The sequence below is a fragment of the Cataglyphis hispanica genome, chromosome 16 (genome assembly GCF_021464435.1).
Source record: "Cataglyphis hispanica isolate Lineage 1 chromosome 16, ULB_Chis1_1.0, whole genome shotgun sequence".
Lineage (NCBI taxonomy): Eukaryota > Metazoa > Arthropoda > Insecta > Hymenoptera > Formicidae > Cataglyphis > Cataglyphis hispanica.
The window spans coordinates 2,070,281-2,089,807 of record NC_065969.1 but is presented as its reverse complement, the minus strand read 5'-3'; the positions used below and the strand labels follow the sequence as shown (position 1 = coordinate 2,089,807).

Genomic DNA, 19,527 nt, shown 5'->3' with positions numbered 1-19,527 from the left:
AATATATTTAACACACATGTTTTGATTGATCAGATAATTGACAAATTAATTGATTATTTTATTTACTATTTTATTATAAAATAAATAAAATAAATAATTATAAAATAAATCTATATAATATATTATTATAAAATACATTTTTTCCATATTTATTTTATCTATTTTATAATAAAATAGATATTTTAAATAAAATAATCAATTAATTTATCAACTGTTTGATCAATCAAAATATGTATTAAATATCTTTTTATTTATTAATAGGAATGTTAATTATTCTGGTTATAAATTATTCTGCAAAAAATAAATATATATAAAAATAAATATGTATAAAAATAATTATATATAAAAAAATATATATATATATATATATATATATATATAATATTTATTTTATTTATAATTTTATATAATATATATATATATTTTTTCATAATTTTATATTTATTTTTTAGATAACTCATCGAGATATAACTTACGATAACTCATTTCTCGTAAGTTTTCCACGTTATTGTCGAAAAATAATTCGACATTACGGCGAGATTGTTCTTGAGGCATGCGATTAAATCTCTTGGCAATCCGGCGGGACGATCTTTATGAAATTTCAATTACAGTACCACCGATGTCGCACCGCAGGGTGCCCCGTAACCCTCCACTCTCTTCAACATCACGCCTTTCAATCCCCCTCTCAGGCACATCGAAAATCGTAGGATGCAACTGTAGGCTACGTTGACGAGCACGATGATCCCCGGGATGAGAAACGTCTTACTCTCTCTATCGCCGCCTTTTCAATCGCGCCCTCGGAAGGTCCCAAAGGGTGACGAGTCACTTCCCCTCACACCCATCCTCGCGACTGTGTCCATCGATTACTCTTCCACAATTGCGGATATTTCGACGCAAAGGTGCCGTTAGATCGGAGATATTCCATTCCCAGATGGCTGTCGTACCTCCATCCCCCTCCTCCCCTTTCGCCTGCGTCCCCCTTTTTTTTTCGTTTCGAGACCGTAGTGTTCGCCAGTCGGATGCCAGTAGCTTCCTTCTTTTCTCCTCTCTCTCTCTCTCTCTCTCTTTCTCTTCCCTCTCTTTAGAATAGAATAGAATCACGGAGCTATTCTTCCAAGCATTGTGAACGAAGGCGGTCTATTCGCATGTGATGGAGCGACGATTGCCGGAGATATCTGGCCTCTTATCTCTGCCATTGCGAATCCGTTTGTCAGCGAGCGATGATCCCCGAGCAACGTGAGGGATTTTCGTTCGAATACGTCCGTTAATCGACGAAATAGACACGCGATTGGAAATTGGGTGATGAAAAAAAAAAGAAGAAAGAACTTTGTTCAGTAGTTTCTTTGTTTCTTCGTCACCACCGTCAAAGAATTGATTCACTATTTCTGATTACTATTATATTGATATATTATTATCAATTTTTTTTTATAAACCATCATATCTCACGTCAATTACAGAGATATTTCATTATTCGCGAAAAATTATAAATTTAAATATGCGCGTTTTTTTTTTCTCGCTTCAACAAATACTCTCTCTCTCTCTCTCTCTCTCTCTCTCTCTCATTTAATCGAAAGCTATCAAATCTCGATCAACAGATAAATAATGGTCGCGCGAGACGTTAAAGGTCGATCGATCGCAATCTCTTCACGCCGATTCGGAGAAACGGACGCACAATCGTCGAATGTGGGGGAGGGGCGAGCGGGGGAGGGAGGGAGGGGAACGAACGAGCGCGATGATCGAGTCTCTCCGCGGATTTCTCTCTCCCTCGCGCCGGCATTTCCATTCCGTGTGGGTGTTTTGCGGGGGAGGAAGGGGGGTGTAAACGGTCAGATGGTATCTACCCGGACGAGGAGTAAAGTGGCCGCCTGGCCGCCCTTTCGCCGTAACTCTCCTCGCTCGTCCCCCTCCATCCCCCTTCGCCCCCTTCTATTCCACAGGTCGCGAGTACCAAGAGAGGGAGAGAGAGAGTCCTTAGGAGAGGATTTAAACTTTTGAATTCGCTTTATCTCGAGCTGCGCGCACAGGGAGAATCGCAAAAACGATGCGGGGGATGCGAAAAGAGATTGCGGAGGGAGAGACGGTCAGCGCGAGCGCGCGATCGAGCGCGCTCTCTATTGTCGGACCCTTGTTTACGAGCCGGGCGTGAGAGATTCCTTCGCGTAGATTCGATTCTTTTCGCGACGATTTATTCGGCCAAGGACCGCCGTCGCGCGTATATACGCGGCGGCGAGGATTAACTACCGGCCCCGATATCCGGAGGCCGCGAGATTGGATTACTCGGCCGCTGCTCGAAGCGGTGATGTATTCCCGGAGTGGAAGTAAGAGAGCAAGAGAGAGAGAGAGAGAGAGAGAGAGAGAGACCTATCGCGGTGCAAACACACACACGTACACAGGAAGGACGATGAATTCCGGGACGGATAAATTTCCCGCTACTTTCGATTGTTAATTGAAGATTCGTTCGTTGCGTTATTTCTGTAATTAATGCACGATCGATTTACGACAAGAAATAATGATAATTTGGCAGGATATATCGAAATTATTTTTCTTTAGTTGCGAGTCACTCGAATGATCTAAAATTAATTCATTTAAAAAAGAATTTTTATTTTATACATTTCTTTATACACTGTGCTTGGTTTAAATGTATGTACTCAGTTATTTTTTATATAGCTTGAAAATAATAGCTTTATAAAAAATATTTTAAATAAAAGTTATTTTTTTTTGTTTGAGAAAATTTATATAAAAATTTTAATAAAATTGTACTAAAATAAATACTTTATTCCATTTATTAAAATTTATTTATTTATTTATTTATTAAATAATATTTATTTAGGAAAAATCCCTTTGGTATACAAAAGTATAATTACAAGATTAGATGCAAGGAAAAAAAAGAAAGAAGAAAACCAAGAAAAAAGAAAATGAAACTATTACAAAGCATAAAAAAAAATTTAATTTTTATTATATAAATTTTTTTAAACAAAAAAAAATTAATTTTGTTTGTCATTATATAAATCTTCTCAAACAAAATAACTTTTATTTTTAAAATATTTTGTTATAACTCTATTAAAAAAAAAAAATAAGAAATAAATAAATACACTTAAATAAACACACTGCATATTTTCCTCATATTATTTACATATACAATTCTATAATTTATATATCTTATTTCTTAATCGCGATGCATTATTATAACAATGAGGAGCTTTGTTTACCGTATCAAGCGATGGAATGTGTTTCGTTGAGGATCGATAAAAGTATGAGTGAAGGCGCGAAAAGAAGGAAGAAGAGTAAAACTGCCATTTTCCTTTAATTACGATGTTGCGGAACATAGATTATGACGTTTGCTCGCGCGCTCAAAAACATCTGTTCCCTTTCCTTCCTTCGAACGAGTTCCACCCTTGCGCGGTTTGCCCCCGCTAAGGACCGATATCCGTAGGGGTCGTCTCACCCTTCCCTCCGATTCCTGTACCTCCGCGGCGCGCGAGAAAACGTCGATCGGGTCGGAGATTTCGCGGAGAGAGCGTGCGCCTCGTTTAAACAGCCCGAAGGATCGCCTAATTAGAATTTAATCGTCCTCGCGTGTGCGCGTCGCACTTTCTCGCACAGATAAATCTTATATATATATATATATATATATTCTCGGCCACGCGCGATACCGCCGATTACGTTCTTATTTAAACGTTACGGCGGGCAGCTTTTGTTAGATAAACCGAACGAATCAATTAAATCTCAGCCGATTGGAATTTATATAATACAAGATTGAATTCTCTCTCTCTCCCCCTCGTTTAATTTATCATTTATGATAATTGAACGATGTAACTTTCTTATTCGATAATTGTGAAACACTTTCGAAGAATACACAATACTTTTTACCGCGATACTTCGGCGAAAAAAAAATCACAAAGTAACCAAGTAACGTTCTATTAATCGAGAGAAAAGTCTCTCTCTCGCTGGTGGAAGAAAAAAATCTTCACCTCCCGGCGCGACCTTAATTACGGCGAGCCACCCTCCCGAGAGGGGGGGAGGGGGAGGGTTGATTAACAAGCTTTGGCAACTTTTTCGCCAAGTTACAAGAATCTGCGTCATCCTTTCGACCTCTTTCTCTCGCTAAGAACCAGACGAACGGGAGAGCCGTCGGTGTGGGCAAACGGGATAGGGGACGAGGGGAGGGAAGAGGAGGGGGAAAGGGAGATTGAAATTTAATGACGGACACGAGATAAAATTAATTTAACGGCGAGTTGCGCCTGTGAATTACCCGGGGGCTGTGTGCCGAAGCCCGGATCACAATGGCGCAATGGCCTGGCCGGTGGGCACGGCAAACTCCGCGCATACGGACACGCACGCACACACACACACACATATACACAGTGCACACAGTCGTTAGTTTAGTCGTCGTCACCGGCGTGTATGCCAGTAGCATTACTATCCCCCGTCCGGTCGCACACTACCACCCACACCATCACCACCACCACCACCATACGCAATACACACGCCATCAACACATCGGCGGCGGGGATGTTGGAGCGGGCAAGCCACGCTCGAACCAAAACATAATTAGCCTGCATTGTTAATGCATCAATATTTGCACGCTGTCCTGCCTTCCAGCCGCGGCGCGCACGAGCTGCACGCTTTCCAATATAAGCTCGCACTTTGTTGCATCCGCGATATTACGTGGCGGTTAGGTATACATATACATATATGTACATCGTCGTTGATTACCTGTCGATTTTTCCTTCTCTTCCCTCCCATCTCTCTCTCTCTCTCTCTCTCTCTCTCTCTCTCTCTCTCTCTCTTCTACCCCTTTCGTGGTGGACGCGCTTACCTGGACACGCCGCCGCGGTGTAAACTCGATGCACACAAACCCGGTGTACCCTGAATTAATCGCGGGCGAGCTGACGAATCGCGCGGCGCGCCACTCACGATTAATTCATATTATCGAATTTTCGCTCGCCATAGAAAGATGTATGCTAAGCGGCCTCTGTGTGCGCGTAATTTCCAGGTACGTTAACTGCGGCTGTGTTTCCATTGTGATGTTAAGAATCGAACGACTACCGCGCGCGACAACCTTGTTACAGCGATATTCGAGGGACAATCAATCTTTGTTATTTAGGGGATTTGATGAAAATTTGAAATAAATATGCTTTCTCTCTCTCTCTCTCTTTTATCAGGGGAATCAAACAGGTATATGTTTGGCGACTGAATTTAGGATCGGAAAATTGAGAGACTCGAGAGGAGGGCCAGTAAAGTTTAAAACACATAAGACGTGCTGCGAAGTTAAGAGGAACGATGGAACGGGGGCGTTGCACGAGGGTGTAAGAGAGGGCCTACAACGGATTTTCCCTACTTCGCCGACTTCCGGTTGCTCGCGTGCCGCAATTCTATCGCCCGCATCTGGATCTTTCCCTTCTTGCCGATCTTGGCCGCGTAACCCAATTTCCACGAGTCTCTTCCTCCGATATTTAATTGTCAATCATCATTAAATGATCGGGGCGTCCTAATCAATATTTGATTCATTGGTCGATTTTCACCGTTCATTTTATTTTAATATTCATTTTGACAAAATATTTATTAATATTAATTAGGGTATCTACATTTCGTAGAGATGTAGAATTTTTAATAAAATATTATATAAAATTCTATTGATATAAAAGTTGTATTAAATAAAATATAAAGACAAATTATTTTTCTCCGACATTTAATTGTGTCAATCATTAAATTGATTGGAGTATTGTAATCAATATTCGATTCATTGATGAATTTATCATTTTATTTTTATACTTATTTTGATAAAAAATTCATTATTAGTTAAGGTATCTCATAGAGATGTAGAATTTTTAATCTAAAAATGTATCGATTTATTTTGACAAAATATTCTTTAATATTAATTAGAGTATCTCTTTCATGGAAAGATATAAAATTTTAAATAACATATTATATAAAATGTCTATTGATATATAAAATAAAATATAAAAATAAAATATAAAGACAAATTAATGGATATAGAATGGGATGAAAATCAATCTCGTATATTTGCGAATTTATAATAATTTATAATAAACATAATTCAAGAACGATTAAGTAAAATTTGAAAAATCATCTACAATCTCTGTTTCAAGATAGAAAAATAATTCCTAAGAAAAAAATCATCGCGCTCTATCTCGAAGCGATCTCGACTCGACTCTAAAAATCGTTAAGTCGTGCGTGATTCTCTCAAAGAGAAAGAGAGAAAGGGAGTGAGTGAGATGGATAGAGGGGGATTGCGACGACAAGCTGCGGAGTCTCTTTATCGAGACGGGGGGCGTTTCGCGAGAGCAAGAGGAGCCTCGCGTCGGCACGGGGTCTTCCGTTAGTTCATCGTCTTCCGGTGACTTCCGGTGGCCTTCTAACGAGGGACAATGCTCCTGGTGCACGCTGCGTGCACGCGGCGCACAACAATCGCGTCTCAAGTTCCTCCAGGCGGGAGGGCGGGTCTCGGCTTCTTCCTCGTCTCTCTCTTTCCCCCCTTCCCCTCCCCCCTCCCCTCACCCCCTTATTCATTCTTCCTCTCGACTACTTACTGCCGCGTAACGCCGATCCTCAATGACACATTAGAAGCCAGAGCGCTTGGAAAGACGAGGAGAAAGTCTCGTGTGCGTGCACATCAAGATGAGAGAGAGAGAGAGAGAGAGAGAGAGAGAGACACCGATATGATTCTCGACTCGACACAAATTATAGACTCCCGGGTCGACCGTTGACGCGACTCCGTACATCCATTCGCTATTTCGGCCACTCGTGGGATATACACTCATACTTATGTACTCGTGTTCTCGTTGTCGCGAGTAAATGGCATTCACGGACACGCACGTCTCTCTCTCTCTCTCTCTCTCTCTGTCTTTCTGACGGATCTCGATCCTTTTCAGCGGATCGCACGCCCGGGCCTCGGCCTCTCATTCTCTCTTCTCTCTGCTCTCTTTCTCTCTTGGTGTCTTTGTGGGGATACGTGCCAATCGCCTTCAGGGCATACATCGAGGAGTCGACCACGCGAACTTTTTACAGGAGGCCACTCGAGCGCGAGACGATTGTTTAGTCGCCTCGAGGACTGACTTCTTTCTCTCCTTCCGCTTCTTCTCAATGAGTTAGTCATTCCCCTTCACTCTCTTTCTTTTCCATTTCCCGGCTCGCTTCTTCTTCTTCCTCTTCGTCTTCCTCGCGCGACCGTTAACGGTCGACGGAGATGCCGCCGAGCAATCTGCTCTCTCTCTCGGCGTCGACGGATTTCCAATCGAACTGCGGGGGATCGCATAATGAGACATTGTACACTTTGAGTACTGTGTAAAAAAAATAAAAAAGTCCCACAAATATCGGAATATTTCTTCCAGTTTATACGTATTTAATTACCAAGAGCAATGTCTCTCTCTCTTTTCTCTCTAAGTAAAAAAAAATTATTAGGAAATAATAATTTATAAAAATTTGTGGCAAAAATCAAATAATCGTAAATGATATTGCGATATATATAGATAAGTATTTGTCAAAAATCAATCTTCGATCGACTTTGTTTTTCCGTAAATTTTTTAATTTTAATATCAGAGCATATGATTAACGATCTGACACTAATATTGATAAATTTTGCAAAAGTTCCATTAATTTAAATAGCGTAGCGATTAAAAAGAAATAGATTTTTATTTATTTATTTTTTTTTTCCTTTCATTTAAATACACAATCCATGTCGCTTGTAGATCGCGAGGGGGGAGGAGGAGATGAAAGAGGGGAGAGAAACTCTGTCTCTATCTGTCGCTCCATCTTTTGACAGTCGACACGCCCGCAAAATTGCTTCTCCGTCATGGAAGCTCGGCGCCGCGCGGGAGAGACAATTTTTTTAGGGGGAGAGGCTGCGATGAAAAATATTAATAACTCCGGTGTTGCGGAGCAGCAAAGGACGTAGGGCTCCCCGTAGTAAGGGACGATGGCATGGGCCGGGGGGGGACTCGGGAGTGAGCGGCGAGGCGGAGGAGGGGGAGGGAAGGTGATGGCAGTAGATCGGGGGTAGAGCGACGAGGAGGGGGAGGGGTGGGGTGGCAAGTGTTTCTGTCAGTTTAATAGCTTCGCGCCTACCTACCTACCTACCTCCTCATCCCATCTCCCTTCCCCCGCCTCCCCCCTCGCTCCCACAAACTCACCCTACTGCGCGTACACTTTGCCGCCGACATTACAGCATCGTCACTCCACGTGTCAGAAGTTGCGCCAGACGTAGGAGGTCTGCTTAGATCTGATAACCCTTTGATATTCCCGTTATTTATTGCCCCTCTCCCCCTCTTGGTAGATTCGTTGGTCTTCGTCGTCGTCGACGTCGTTGTTGTTGACGTCGTCATACGCGTGAGAATCGATCGGATCCTCGATCCTCGGGTAATTTCTGCGTCGTGTTTCACGAAGCCATAATGATTGCGTTAAAATTCTCAAACTGGAGGAAAAAAATTAATTAGTAAAAAATAATAGACGATAAAAATTCGAGAAATAAAAATATATAATATCTCGATGGCGTGCGAGAGAGAATAAAAAAATCGCGACGGTTTGGCACTTTTCATAGAATAATCGCGCAAAGTAAATTGAGTATTATGCTTGACGCGCAGATATACGCGTTACACATATACACAAGTAACGATAAATATCTAATTATCACTAAAGCTAGTGTGTAATAACATTTAATTTTGCGTAATAGCATATAAATGTTTTAATTATAAATATTTGAGCAAAATTCCTAAATAGCATAACATGGAAATAATGCATTACAAACAAGCGTTAACGTAAACATATTTAATTGCCAAATTTTATTATTTAATTACATTTATTCTCTATTATCTAATTATACATTGTTATCACACATAATTAAATTGTTCAACTTCAATTTTCTCACGAACTTTATTCCCTTCTCCGTGTATCATAAAAATTGTTAATGATATGAATCCTATAAATTTCATTTTATACCATAATTTATGCAGATTTTTAATTTTAATTTAATAATTTTCTCTTTGAAATTAAAAAAGTCTGTGAGACGAAATTTTAGAAATTCGCAAAAGGACGCTTTATCTCGATTTTGTCAAAGGACACGCGCGTATGGAGCCAAAGGTGATATCAACATCCCGCGATGCGGGGACATTTTTATGCCCCGTGTAAATCAAGGCCCCCTCCAAATATTGCGCGAAGGACGAAAGTCGACGGCGAATGAACAGAAGGGTACACTACCCGGGCCCATAAAGAATGATATAACTGCACGCGACACATGTCTTCCCGGTTGCGAAACACAGTCATATCCGTCGTTACTCTTGCCTTGCCTTTTTCCTCCACGCTACGCGCCCGAAATGAAGATTTGTTTCGGCGTCTTTTTCTTACGCCTACGTCATATATTCCCGCGCGACTTTATTCGCGGTCGTCCTGATTTTATGACGAGCGAGATTTAAATCATCGTGCCCCCTTCCCCCTCCCTTCCCCATCGGTCTGGCAAATAAAGCGACGGGGAAACTGTGGAAAAATAACTCTCGATTATTTTCTTATTTATTTATTTTTTTTTTAAGAGACAAAGATGAAAAAGGCAAGTGACTGGACGCACGCAGGGAAAATTATTATTAAAAATTATTATATGTATTTGTCCAATACAAGTTTTTTAATAATAATAAGTCTAATTTTGCTGTTTTATTGTTTTTGAATCACGTGTTAATCTTTGGCCGTTGATAATATTTCTAAAAATAAGAATTTATCAGAATGTATCAGATATACTCTGATTAAAAAAAAAAAAGGAAAATTTCTAACAATAAGATAATTTTGTAGGACACGTTGTGTGTGGAAAGAAAAAGTATATGCATGCATGGATGGAGCTCGTTTCGCAATCGTTCGAGATCTTAAGAGAAAATCTCGTTTTCGGTCAAGTTGAATGCTACGTGTTCATAGAAAAACATTTTCTTTTTTCCGTTGGACAATAACAATGCGCGTAATCGACGTTCTCGATACTCTACTCCTCCGATTGACTTTGAAGTCGAAGTCGATGGGCGAAAATCACGGCGAATTGTCGGAGTGCGATTGAAAAAAAGGAAAAAATCGAGAACCGACTTGGAGGTTTGTGACAGTCGCTTTTTGCACTGGAAAAAGTGGTCACCCTTGTCCGATGAGGACTCCGATGGCTGTCCTATTGACCTCATCTCCGCGTGGGGTCCCTTATTCCTTCCCTGCGTCGTCTCCTCGAAGCGCCTTTCGACGTGGACTTTTTGCGATAAAAAAAAATATTCCTCAGTCCGTTGACATTCTATCGACTGGCTACTAATGCGCTCGGAGGTTTTGCTCTGCCTCGCGACACTGTTCTTGAATTCATTTGCGAGAAAAAGTGTGAATGTAGGAAATATAATACACGTGTTATTCAGATTTCGGACGCTTTTCTCAGCTGATTGGTGTCATGCTGGTACTGCTCGAATTTAAAAAGCTCTCACGAGTATAAAAGGAATGTAAAAGGTTATTATTTATACATGAAGATTTGCTTATCATTTTTTTATCTTATATTGTAAAAATTCGATATAATTTTTTTTTTTATTTTTTAAAATTCTATTTAGATATTTATTTTTATGTAATGTTATTTGCGATGTAATGCATAAATACATTCATTGTAATGGTGAATAAATAATTATTTGTTGCATTACATTTTATTATTATATTGTTTTGTATTTATTATATTCATTTACATTATTCGTGGATAAAATTGTTGTGTCCCATTCTTTTGAAAATCGATTTAAATTCAGAGCTCTCGCGTCTTCGAGAATAGAATCCCGTGCTCGACTTTGACATTCAGCTACCGCGAAATCTCCTTCGTTATCAGCATCACGTTACGCTACCCCCTCCCCTGTCATCCCCTCCTCGTGTTCTCTCAGCAGTCGCATTACGCTCCATCGCCGAAGCGCCGGATTCCCTCTCGCTCGCACTCCCGAGGGATGCTGTAGTCGCCTTGGTGGGGACCCCCGATGCGATAGGGGTGGCTCCGCCCGTGAACCAACCAGAGGTCCCGTTGGAGGTGACCCGCCACACCCCGTGTATCGTCCCTGGGATCCCCGAGAGAACCCTCGTCGTGCCATCCTCTTCTCAACAGATTTTGGATCCTCTAGTCCGCCAAGGGCCAGCTGACACGGAGCAGCTCTCTTACCGTTGTGTCCGTCTCTTCCTACCTACCTACCTATTTCAGTTCGTTCGCTTACTGGAGAGAGGCTCAGACGCCTATCCCCCCTGGTGCGCGATCGCATCTACCCCCCCGGAGGTAGACGGGGTTACTCGGGTCCCAGTCGGAGTCGCGACCGCGTTCTCAGCCGACCCGACCAACCGATCGATCGCTCGATCATGAAGACACTCGGCCCGGATTCCCGCCGACTTTGTCTCTCGTCATTTTCGTGATGTTGTCGTGATCTCGTGAGAGGGCAATAACTTCTTGTGATGCCGATGTGTCGGGAGTGATCCTCCGAATCCTCAGAGTCGTTTGGAGGATCCAGGATTCCGGATCCGAGGCGAGTCCGAACCGATGAACTGTCCCGTTCCGTCGTGCAGGATTGCAAGATGAACTGCGGTAAGTCGAAGACTCACCGGTATTAATCATCGATTGTGATGATCGAGTTGATTTACGTTGGAACGAGTTGATAAGATGACCGTTTTGATATCCGGCATACCAAATCTTGATTGAACGAGTTCTTATCAAATTAAGATGTACGCTTGTGAAATTAATTCTGCTCTGCGTCAAGTTTTAGGTAGACAGATCGCGCATTTTAGCCTAATTTCATCGACAGTTTCTTACAATTTAAATAAATGGAACATAGTTTAAAGATTCACCATCTGCTTTCATGCTCTGCTACTTAAATAAGACGATGTTGACTTTATTAAGTTCAGCTTAAAGAAAAATTGATGCGCTCGGCTTTCAAAGCATTGTTCGTCGCTGTCATCACGCACTGGACGCTTCCACAAGTGTCGTGTTTAAACGAGGGTGTCCTCGATTCCGCGCGAACATCGACGAGGAAGCTTGACCGCAGTCTGTCCGGAAGCTGGAGATTCGATCTTCATCTCGTCCAATTTGGCCTGCCTCGGCAATTCCGTGACATGCTGATAATGTTATCGACGTTTCACGATACTGCTCCTGGACGCAGAATCCCGTCGCTTTTCTAATTAACCTCTATCGCCTCTATTATCCGCGCCTGATAGGGAGATCCGATATTGTCAGCGAGATTGCGTCTTTAATCGCGCCATCCGCAACGGAGTTTTCGGACCTTTCGCTCTGCCCGCAGACGCAGCAAATTAAGCGTGTCCTGTGTTCTCCAAAGGATCCTCGTATCGCCAGGATGTCCTGTGCGGTCAGAGCAACGCGGTAACACCGCTCGGTGCAATCGCTCCTTCTCTCTAGTCGCCAATTTGTTTAATTATCTTTTCCGGAAGCTCATGCGCGCGCGCTCGCGTCCAATAGTCCTACTTAGAGATGCAGTCTTTTAGAACTTTTTACGAGTGTAGTTAAAAAAAAGAATTAATTATGACAAAATATGCGAGCGAATAATAATTGCTCCCTTTAATATCCCTACTCGAAATTTTCAATCTCATTGTAAACAATTTTTTTAACAATTTAAACATATTTTTGTCTGAATTTTCAGATCTAGGTGTCCAGAAACTTTGACCAGACAATCTATTTTAATTATCATAGTCGTTTTTTTAAAAGTTCAGAAGAGTTTGTTTGAAAATTGAAATAGAAATTCGGAAAACATTCTGAAAATTGAGATAATGTCTGGAAAAGAATCAATTTTTTTTATTATGCTTATTCCAATGTTTATGAATGCTAAGTTATAATAATTACCTATCAAAATTTATAACTTATACATTTTCACAAATGCAATTTCTAATTAATTTGAAATTTGAGTATCTTTTTTGTATCTTCAAATAAGCAAACTATTTTCCTTGCTGGACAGCAAAATTAAATAGTTTCAAAAGAGAGTGATGAATTCGCTTAAAGTATCAAAATAAATTATATCAAAATATATTAGATTAAAAATTGAGATGAAAAGAAGAAAAAAATTCTGACTTGGATCTCGACTTATATTTCAGAAAGAGAACGATTTAAGAGAAAAATTTGTACAAGTTTTGCCATTTAGTCTTATTGAAAATTTACTTGACGACTTAATGGTAGATTAATCCATCATTTGCTCGATCGTTCGTTAAGCCCTTCGATCGCTAAACGTCAACTGTGTATACATTTGGCGCGTGCAACTCCAGCTACACTAGAGGCGATCGATGAACGAATTCACGAGATGAATCGCACATCAATCATCGATCGACACAATAGGCCCGTGCGATGCAAAAGAGTCATTTGCTTTATAATTCGCTAACTACTTCAATCACCGCATGGCTATATAAACATGTATTATTATTTCAAACAGCATGGCGCTGAATTCATAGAATATAATTTTCATCAGCTGCTAATAATACTGTAACCTTATTTTATTTTGTTATCGTAACGTTTATAAATAAACAATGGCACATAAAGATTCTACTCGTAGACTTGATAATAAAAACTCTCTTTTCTCTCTTGGTAGTGTGAGAGAAAATTATTTCTCGATCTTACAAGAGATGGGTATAAACCTAATCTAGAACAGAGATTGACATTTCTTATTGTGCCCCTTTTGGGATTAAATCTGTTGCGGATAATCGAATCGTCTGCGGGGAAATTCCTCGCGTGATCAATACATATGTAAAAAAAAAAAAAGAGACAAATTCTTCCCACGATTAATTTGCGTCGGGTAGTACACTAAGCGTTGTACTAGAGCGGCACTTTGCTCTAATCATCCATAGAGCCTCTTGAGCCTCGCTATCATCGCGGATAATGTCACGCATGGCTCAACAAGTATACTCGTACTTCTCTGTCAAGGGAGAGAAAACTACTCCCGGCACTTGTATCCCACAGGAGTCAAAGACCCCTGGGCTTTCGAGAGCTTTCCCAAATATTGTTGTTGTATCATATCGACTCGACTGGCGCGAGAGAGGATCTGGAGTGGAGTATCCGACGTACCCTCGCGCGATCAGCTCTCTTCTTTACGATCTCATCTCCGTCCGCGAGCGAATCGTGTTTGTCCAGCTCGGATTTAGATCCAAATTTGGGATAACAGTACTGTATGCAATTGCCCGCAACTATTTTTATCATTATCGCTTTGATCTCTTCCTTTCTTCAAACTTATATATAAGATACAGATCTTAAAAAAAATTTTTTTAAGTATTATATCATAAAAAATTATTAATTTTTTTTTGCAGAGAATTTTATAAAAATTTTCTGTAATAATCACGATAAATATTTAGAATTTTGTCAACATTTATTTTTATTTTTATATTACCCTTGTTTATATAATTGTGATGTAATTATTCTCACAAATTTGAAGTTATGGAATAGTTTGCATTTGAGAAATCCCAGAATGTCTATACTAGATGACTATCAGCGATTTATTTCATTCCATTATCCGTGACGTATCGATATCGTCACTCGTAGACATCCTGTCTCTTTGAGCTTCGTGTCGACTAGCACGCCTTGCAGGATCATCGTTTTCTTTTACGACTCACCCGCACCGACATAAGTCGACGGGGATCCTTAAGCCTTTGTTTATTCTCTCGATTAGAATGGAATTGAAGCCGGCATCGTAAAATTGGTATTTTTAATATTTTATTGTCATACAAGAACCTGTACATAGTCTAGCCTCAGAGAAAAAGAATATTTTTCGTCTCTTCATTTTTTTCGCTTTATTTAAATTTTTGACAGGAAGATGCGCGACGCGAATAAATTAATTTAATCAGCGATAATAAATCAAAATTAATCGTGAGAAAATTTCCATTGTAAAATTATAGCGCTTCCTTTTTTTTTCCCTCTCTCTCTCTCTCTCTCTCTCTCTCTCTCTCTCTCTCAACGATTTATCTACCTATTTGATACACCTGCCAGCTCGTCGCTAAAACGATCATTTGCTTAGTCGCCGATTCACACGGAACTCACGCTATTTGCAGAGGACTTCTCTCTCAATCTTCGCTGACTCGAGGACGCGCGTAAAGTTTACAAAGTTTGTTTTTAGATAGCCGATACGAGGCGCGGATATCTTTCGATTCGGAGATAAGGCGGGCCATTAAAAAGGACCGGCTAGAGCTAGAGTTGTACAAACAAAACCAGATTCACGCGATATTCTTTTATTGCTTCGAAGAGTAATATATGCGCGTAAAATAATTGCCACGAGATAAAGATATAGACAATGGAGGATTGAAAGGGAGAAATATAGACTTAGTATTCTCCAGTGGAAAATGTTTGGGCGCGATATTATTTTCATTTGAAACATAATAGATATGTTTAAATAATAAAATCGTCTTTTATTACATTCGCATACCCTTGTCTAGACGACGATAATCGCAAAGTTATTTCACGATACGATGGGTAACTGTTTCGCGAGAATGCCTCGCGCTGAATGACGTCACGGCGCATCACAAGAACAGCCGACAAGAGAGGACAATAAAATCCTTATCACGGTAAACATCCTCCGGCTTGGGTGTCACTGCATGCGTGCGGCAGCTGCGTCGAAGAAACGTACCTCAGATAGCGTACGTCAATTGGCACTTGTCCTTGTGTGTCTAGGATTTCGTCAAGTTGTAAAGAGAGAGAGAGAGAGAGAGAGAGGGAGAGGAGAGGACCGCGGAATAAATTTATCGCACCTCTCGTGTGAGACCATTCATAATTTTCCGACCTTCAATCGGGACGCAAAGTTTACACGAAGCCACGACCTTTCCCGCAACAAAACGCTCGTACTTGGGTTTAATATCACGAACCGCGTGATACTTTATCGCGGGAACACGACGAGCTGCCGCTTTCTCAGAAATCAAGACCAATCAATACGTCACGTTCCGGAAAATCGTCTCTCATCAACGCGTTCTATGTGCGTAGATCCTTCCGGTAGAAATAGAAGTTTCGCAAATGGCGTATAACGTGTTACTAAATGTGCAAACTAAATATTTAAAATGCCGATAATTTTTCTATTTCTAGAAAAATTTCCATTTCTTTTTTCCAGTTTTAGAGATTAAATATGAAACTAGGATAAAATAAATTTACAATATTCTTTTAAATCACAGACACACACGGTATTATTGCAAATAAATTTAACAATAAATTCCTTTGTCCTCTCGGAGAATTTATTCACGGTTCATCAATCTCGTTGGTTTCTTCTTCTCCAGGAAGCAGCGACGAAGGCGAGGCGACGTCGGGAGCGACAGGCGGGGGTGGCAGCAACGAGAACGCAGAGATGGAGGAGAACGAATCGACTCGCACGAGCAGCAACAGCAGCAGCAACAACAATCCCGTTTACAGAGACCCGAGATCCCTTCAGGCCCCTGGCGGCGCGCACGAGGTGTCCCAGGATTACAATCAGCAATCGAGGACCACCGCCTATCAGCAACGCGGTTACTCGCCGGGGATGGAATTGCGGCAGCGCAATTACGAGAAGGAGCATCCGCCCTTGACCTCTTCCAAGGAGGAGGAGAGAAAATCTTCCTGGGATTACGGCGACAGGAACGCGCGGAAGGAATACTCGAGATCGCGGGATTACAGCAACGAGTATCGTGAGTTTTCCGAGAGTGCATTTTTCAAAGTGTCCAATTTGGATTTTGAGTGTTGTTGTGAAAAAAATTTCTCAAAATTTCTCCTCCTTTAGATATTTTTGTTCCAAATTTCAGGTAAAGTATCACGTAATTTTAGATGAAATTTTTTAAAATTAGGTTTTTTTATCATCTGCATTTTTTAAATTTTATATTTGACGAAAAAAGAAAAATTTAAAGCCACTTGAGTTTGATAAATGTTAAATTTAAAGAAGTAACTGAATGGCCTTCATAAAATAAATAATTTTGCATTTTACCTAACATTTTTATTTTTTAATCATCAAGAATTATAATGAGAATTATATATTAGCATTTTGCTAAAACATTGAAAATATATAAATTAGATAATACTATATATTCATTATATATTTGAATTTAAATATATTATTCAAAAATCTCATAATAAATATTTTACTACTGAATAAAATGCAGTCGCATTCTTTCTAGCATTTAATATCAATTTATATATTAATCGTAAAGACAATTTGGACAAGGACAACATCTAATGCTGAATGCCGGCAAATCGCTTGTGAAAAACAAAATTATTGAAAAAACAATTTTTAAAAAAATCCAGAGTTTCAATAAAATTTTACCAGATTTTTCTCTGATTTTGCAGAATAAAAACCAATTCCAGATTTTTCTAGATTTTTTCAGAATACAAACTCTAGTATTTATACAACGCTTACTGTACAGCCGGTTATATATATATATATATATATATATATATATATATATATATATATAAAAATATTGAAAATTTGTTAAACTTGTGCATCCAAGTACTAATACTTTAGCCAAGTTTCTATTATTTGGAATTATAATTCTCGCAATCTTTTCGGGATTCTTCGTTTCTTAACAGAAATATATCGATAAACACCCTGACGTTCGTCTGCGTAGAGGACACGAAGCAGGAGATGAAGCAGGAGATAAAGCAGGAGTCGAAGGATCACTCGAGTCGCGAATGGGTATCGCCGATCCCGGAGGTCGAGGTCGGCGGTTCGGCACCCGGTGGCCCGTGCGTTCGCGCACGCAAGGACATCCCTCGCGGCGCGAGATTCGGTCCGTACCTCGGCAAATGGGCAGGCGAGCCTTTCAACCCCCGTTACGCGTGGGAGGTGAGTCGTGTATGCTACTTTCGCAATGGGTATGTGTGTGTGTACAATTGTATATATCTGTATGCGTTTATCGTTTCCGCACCCGCTTTCGAATTCTCGAGCGGAGGCGATCGTAAAGCGAATAGGTCGGTGCTCCATCAGTTCAAACTGACCTTTCGAAGCGAAAGATGTTTGTTGCGATCTCAATGTTGCAGTCAACGTTCTTGCCATGGAAGTTTTTATCGGAGCCAATCAAAGCGACGGGTATATTTTTTTTTTTTTGATACCTGCCGATTCTAACGAAGAGCAAAAGTTTGCTTGTATTTCATAAAAGAATATATTTTCCATATAAATATAAGGGAAATATATACGAGAATATTAAATTCAACAAAGTTCTCGTCTTTGAGTATTTGAGTGATTTTTCTCATCGGTATTACGCATTTGGGTTTTCTTTCACTTGGAGATTCGCGAAGATTCACACGCATGAATCTTATCCGATATCATCATCTGGATTCTAGATTGTCGTCAAACCGTTTGAAAGATGATCGATCTGTTTATGGTTGTGGAGCTCGACGCAGGAATGTTTCATCCCGCGTCCGAGACCGATGTCAGTGGGTCCTCCTATCCTACTGCTATAATCCCGGGTATTATCCGGCAGATGCCGGCAACGGTAAAGGAAAAGGGAAGAGAGGAAGGAGAGGGCAGATAGACAGAGTCGTCTCCTCGCTTCGACAGCCGGCCACCTGGCCGATTCGTTTCTCGCCGAAGGTGTCATCCACGTTGACAGATCTGTCAACTGGCGATCGTCTCTTCGGACAGTCTCTTTCACTTTCGCTTTCCTCCGAAAATTTTCCGATTCCTATACGGAATTTCGGTCGAAAGTGCATACGCTGGGACGCACATTCCCAAGTCAACCGTAAAATCGGTGTTCGAAGTCAGGATGAGATCCGGGCAAGTCAGCTTGCTCAAATCTTCCACGGATAAATAGTTCGTGCGTAATAAGCGCTTACAAATTATTTGCGCGTTCATTTCTCCCATATCGTCAATTTTTTAGACTCCAATTTCTCCGTACAATCGATTGATATTGCCTTCAGAGACCTGCCGCATTTGCTAACGCGCGTCAAAAGAGATTTCCAAGTCTGGACAGTAGGAAACTGATCGCGCACTGGTCCAGGGGGGGAAATGAGCGGGAGGGGCGGGGGGAGGGGGGGAGGATGTGATAGATATGATAGCGCGGCGGCGTTAGCGCATGTCGCACTGACAAAATGTAAATGGCGCCATCCATCTAACTGCCGACAAAAAGGCAGCCGGGGCCAACTGTCGGAGTGGCGCGATTACAGGATCGATTAAAGCCAAACTACCCCTTCGTTTCGTCGAGCCGATCTATCAACCCCCACGCGCGTAAACGTGCGAGAGAGAAGAAGACATCGTGAGAGAAAGAAAGAGAGAGAGAGAGTCGATCGCGATTTCTCACGTCGATCCATGCTTATTCCCAAACTGAATAAAAGTTTTCGAAATCATCCATACTTTCATTTTTTGTCAATTATTTTAAAGGGTATATTACATTAATTTAACTATAAATTATTATTATTAATTTAACACAATTATTAATATTTATTTAACACAATTATTAATTATATTTTGAATTTTAAATTATATTGCAAAATAAAATACGATTTTATTACGACACCTGTAAAGATTGTAAGTTTTATATAGTGTGTGAAATAGAAAGACGTTGCTTAAGAATTCTCAGATATAGAAATATTAAAATCATAGCGAAACG

The 19,527-nt window shown here is 40.5% G+C and overlaps 1 protein-coding gene across 4 annotated transcripts in view; it reads left to right on the top strand.

The window, feature by feature from the left end:
• Positions 1–19,527, top strand: part of LOC126855563 (histone-lysine N-methyltransferase MECOM-like) — an 88,413-nt gene that overhangs the window by 39,245 nt on the left and 29,641 nt on the right. For 3 of the 4 annotated variants that reach the window (XM_050603346.1, XM_050603345.1, XM_050603348.1), the window contains exons 2-3: positions 16,231–16,614; positions 17,548–17,765. In XM_050603346.1, the coding sequence (XP_050459303.1) occupies positions 16,231–16,614; positions 17,548–17,765 (602 nt within the window). Of the gene's footprint in view, positions 1–11,005; positions 11,570–16,230; positions 16,615–17,547; positions 17,766–19,527 lie in introns of those variants that run through there. The other variant, XM_050603347.1, reaches the window with a different exon arrangement.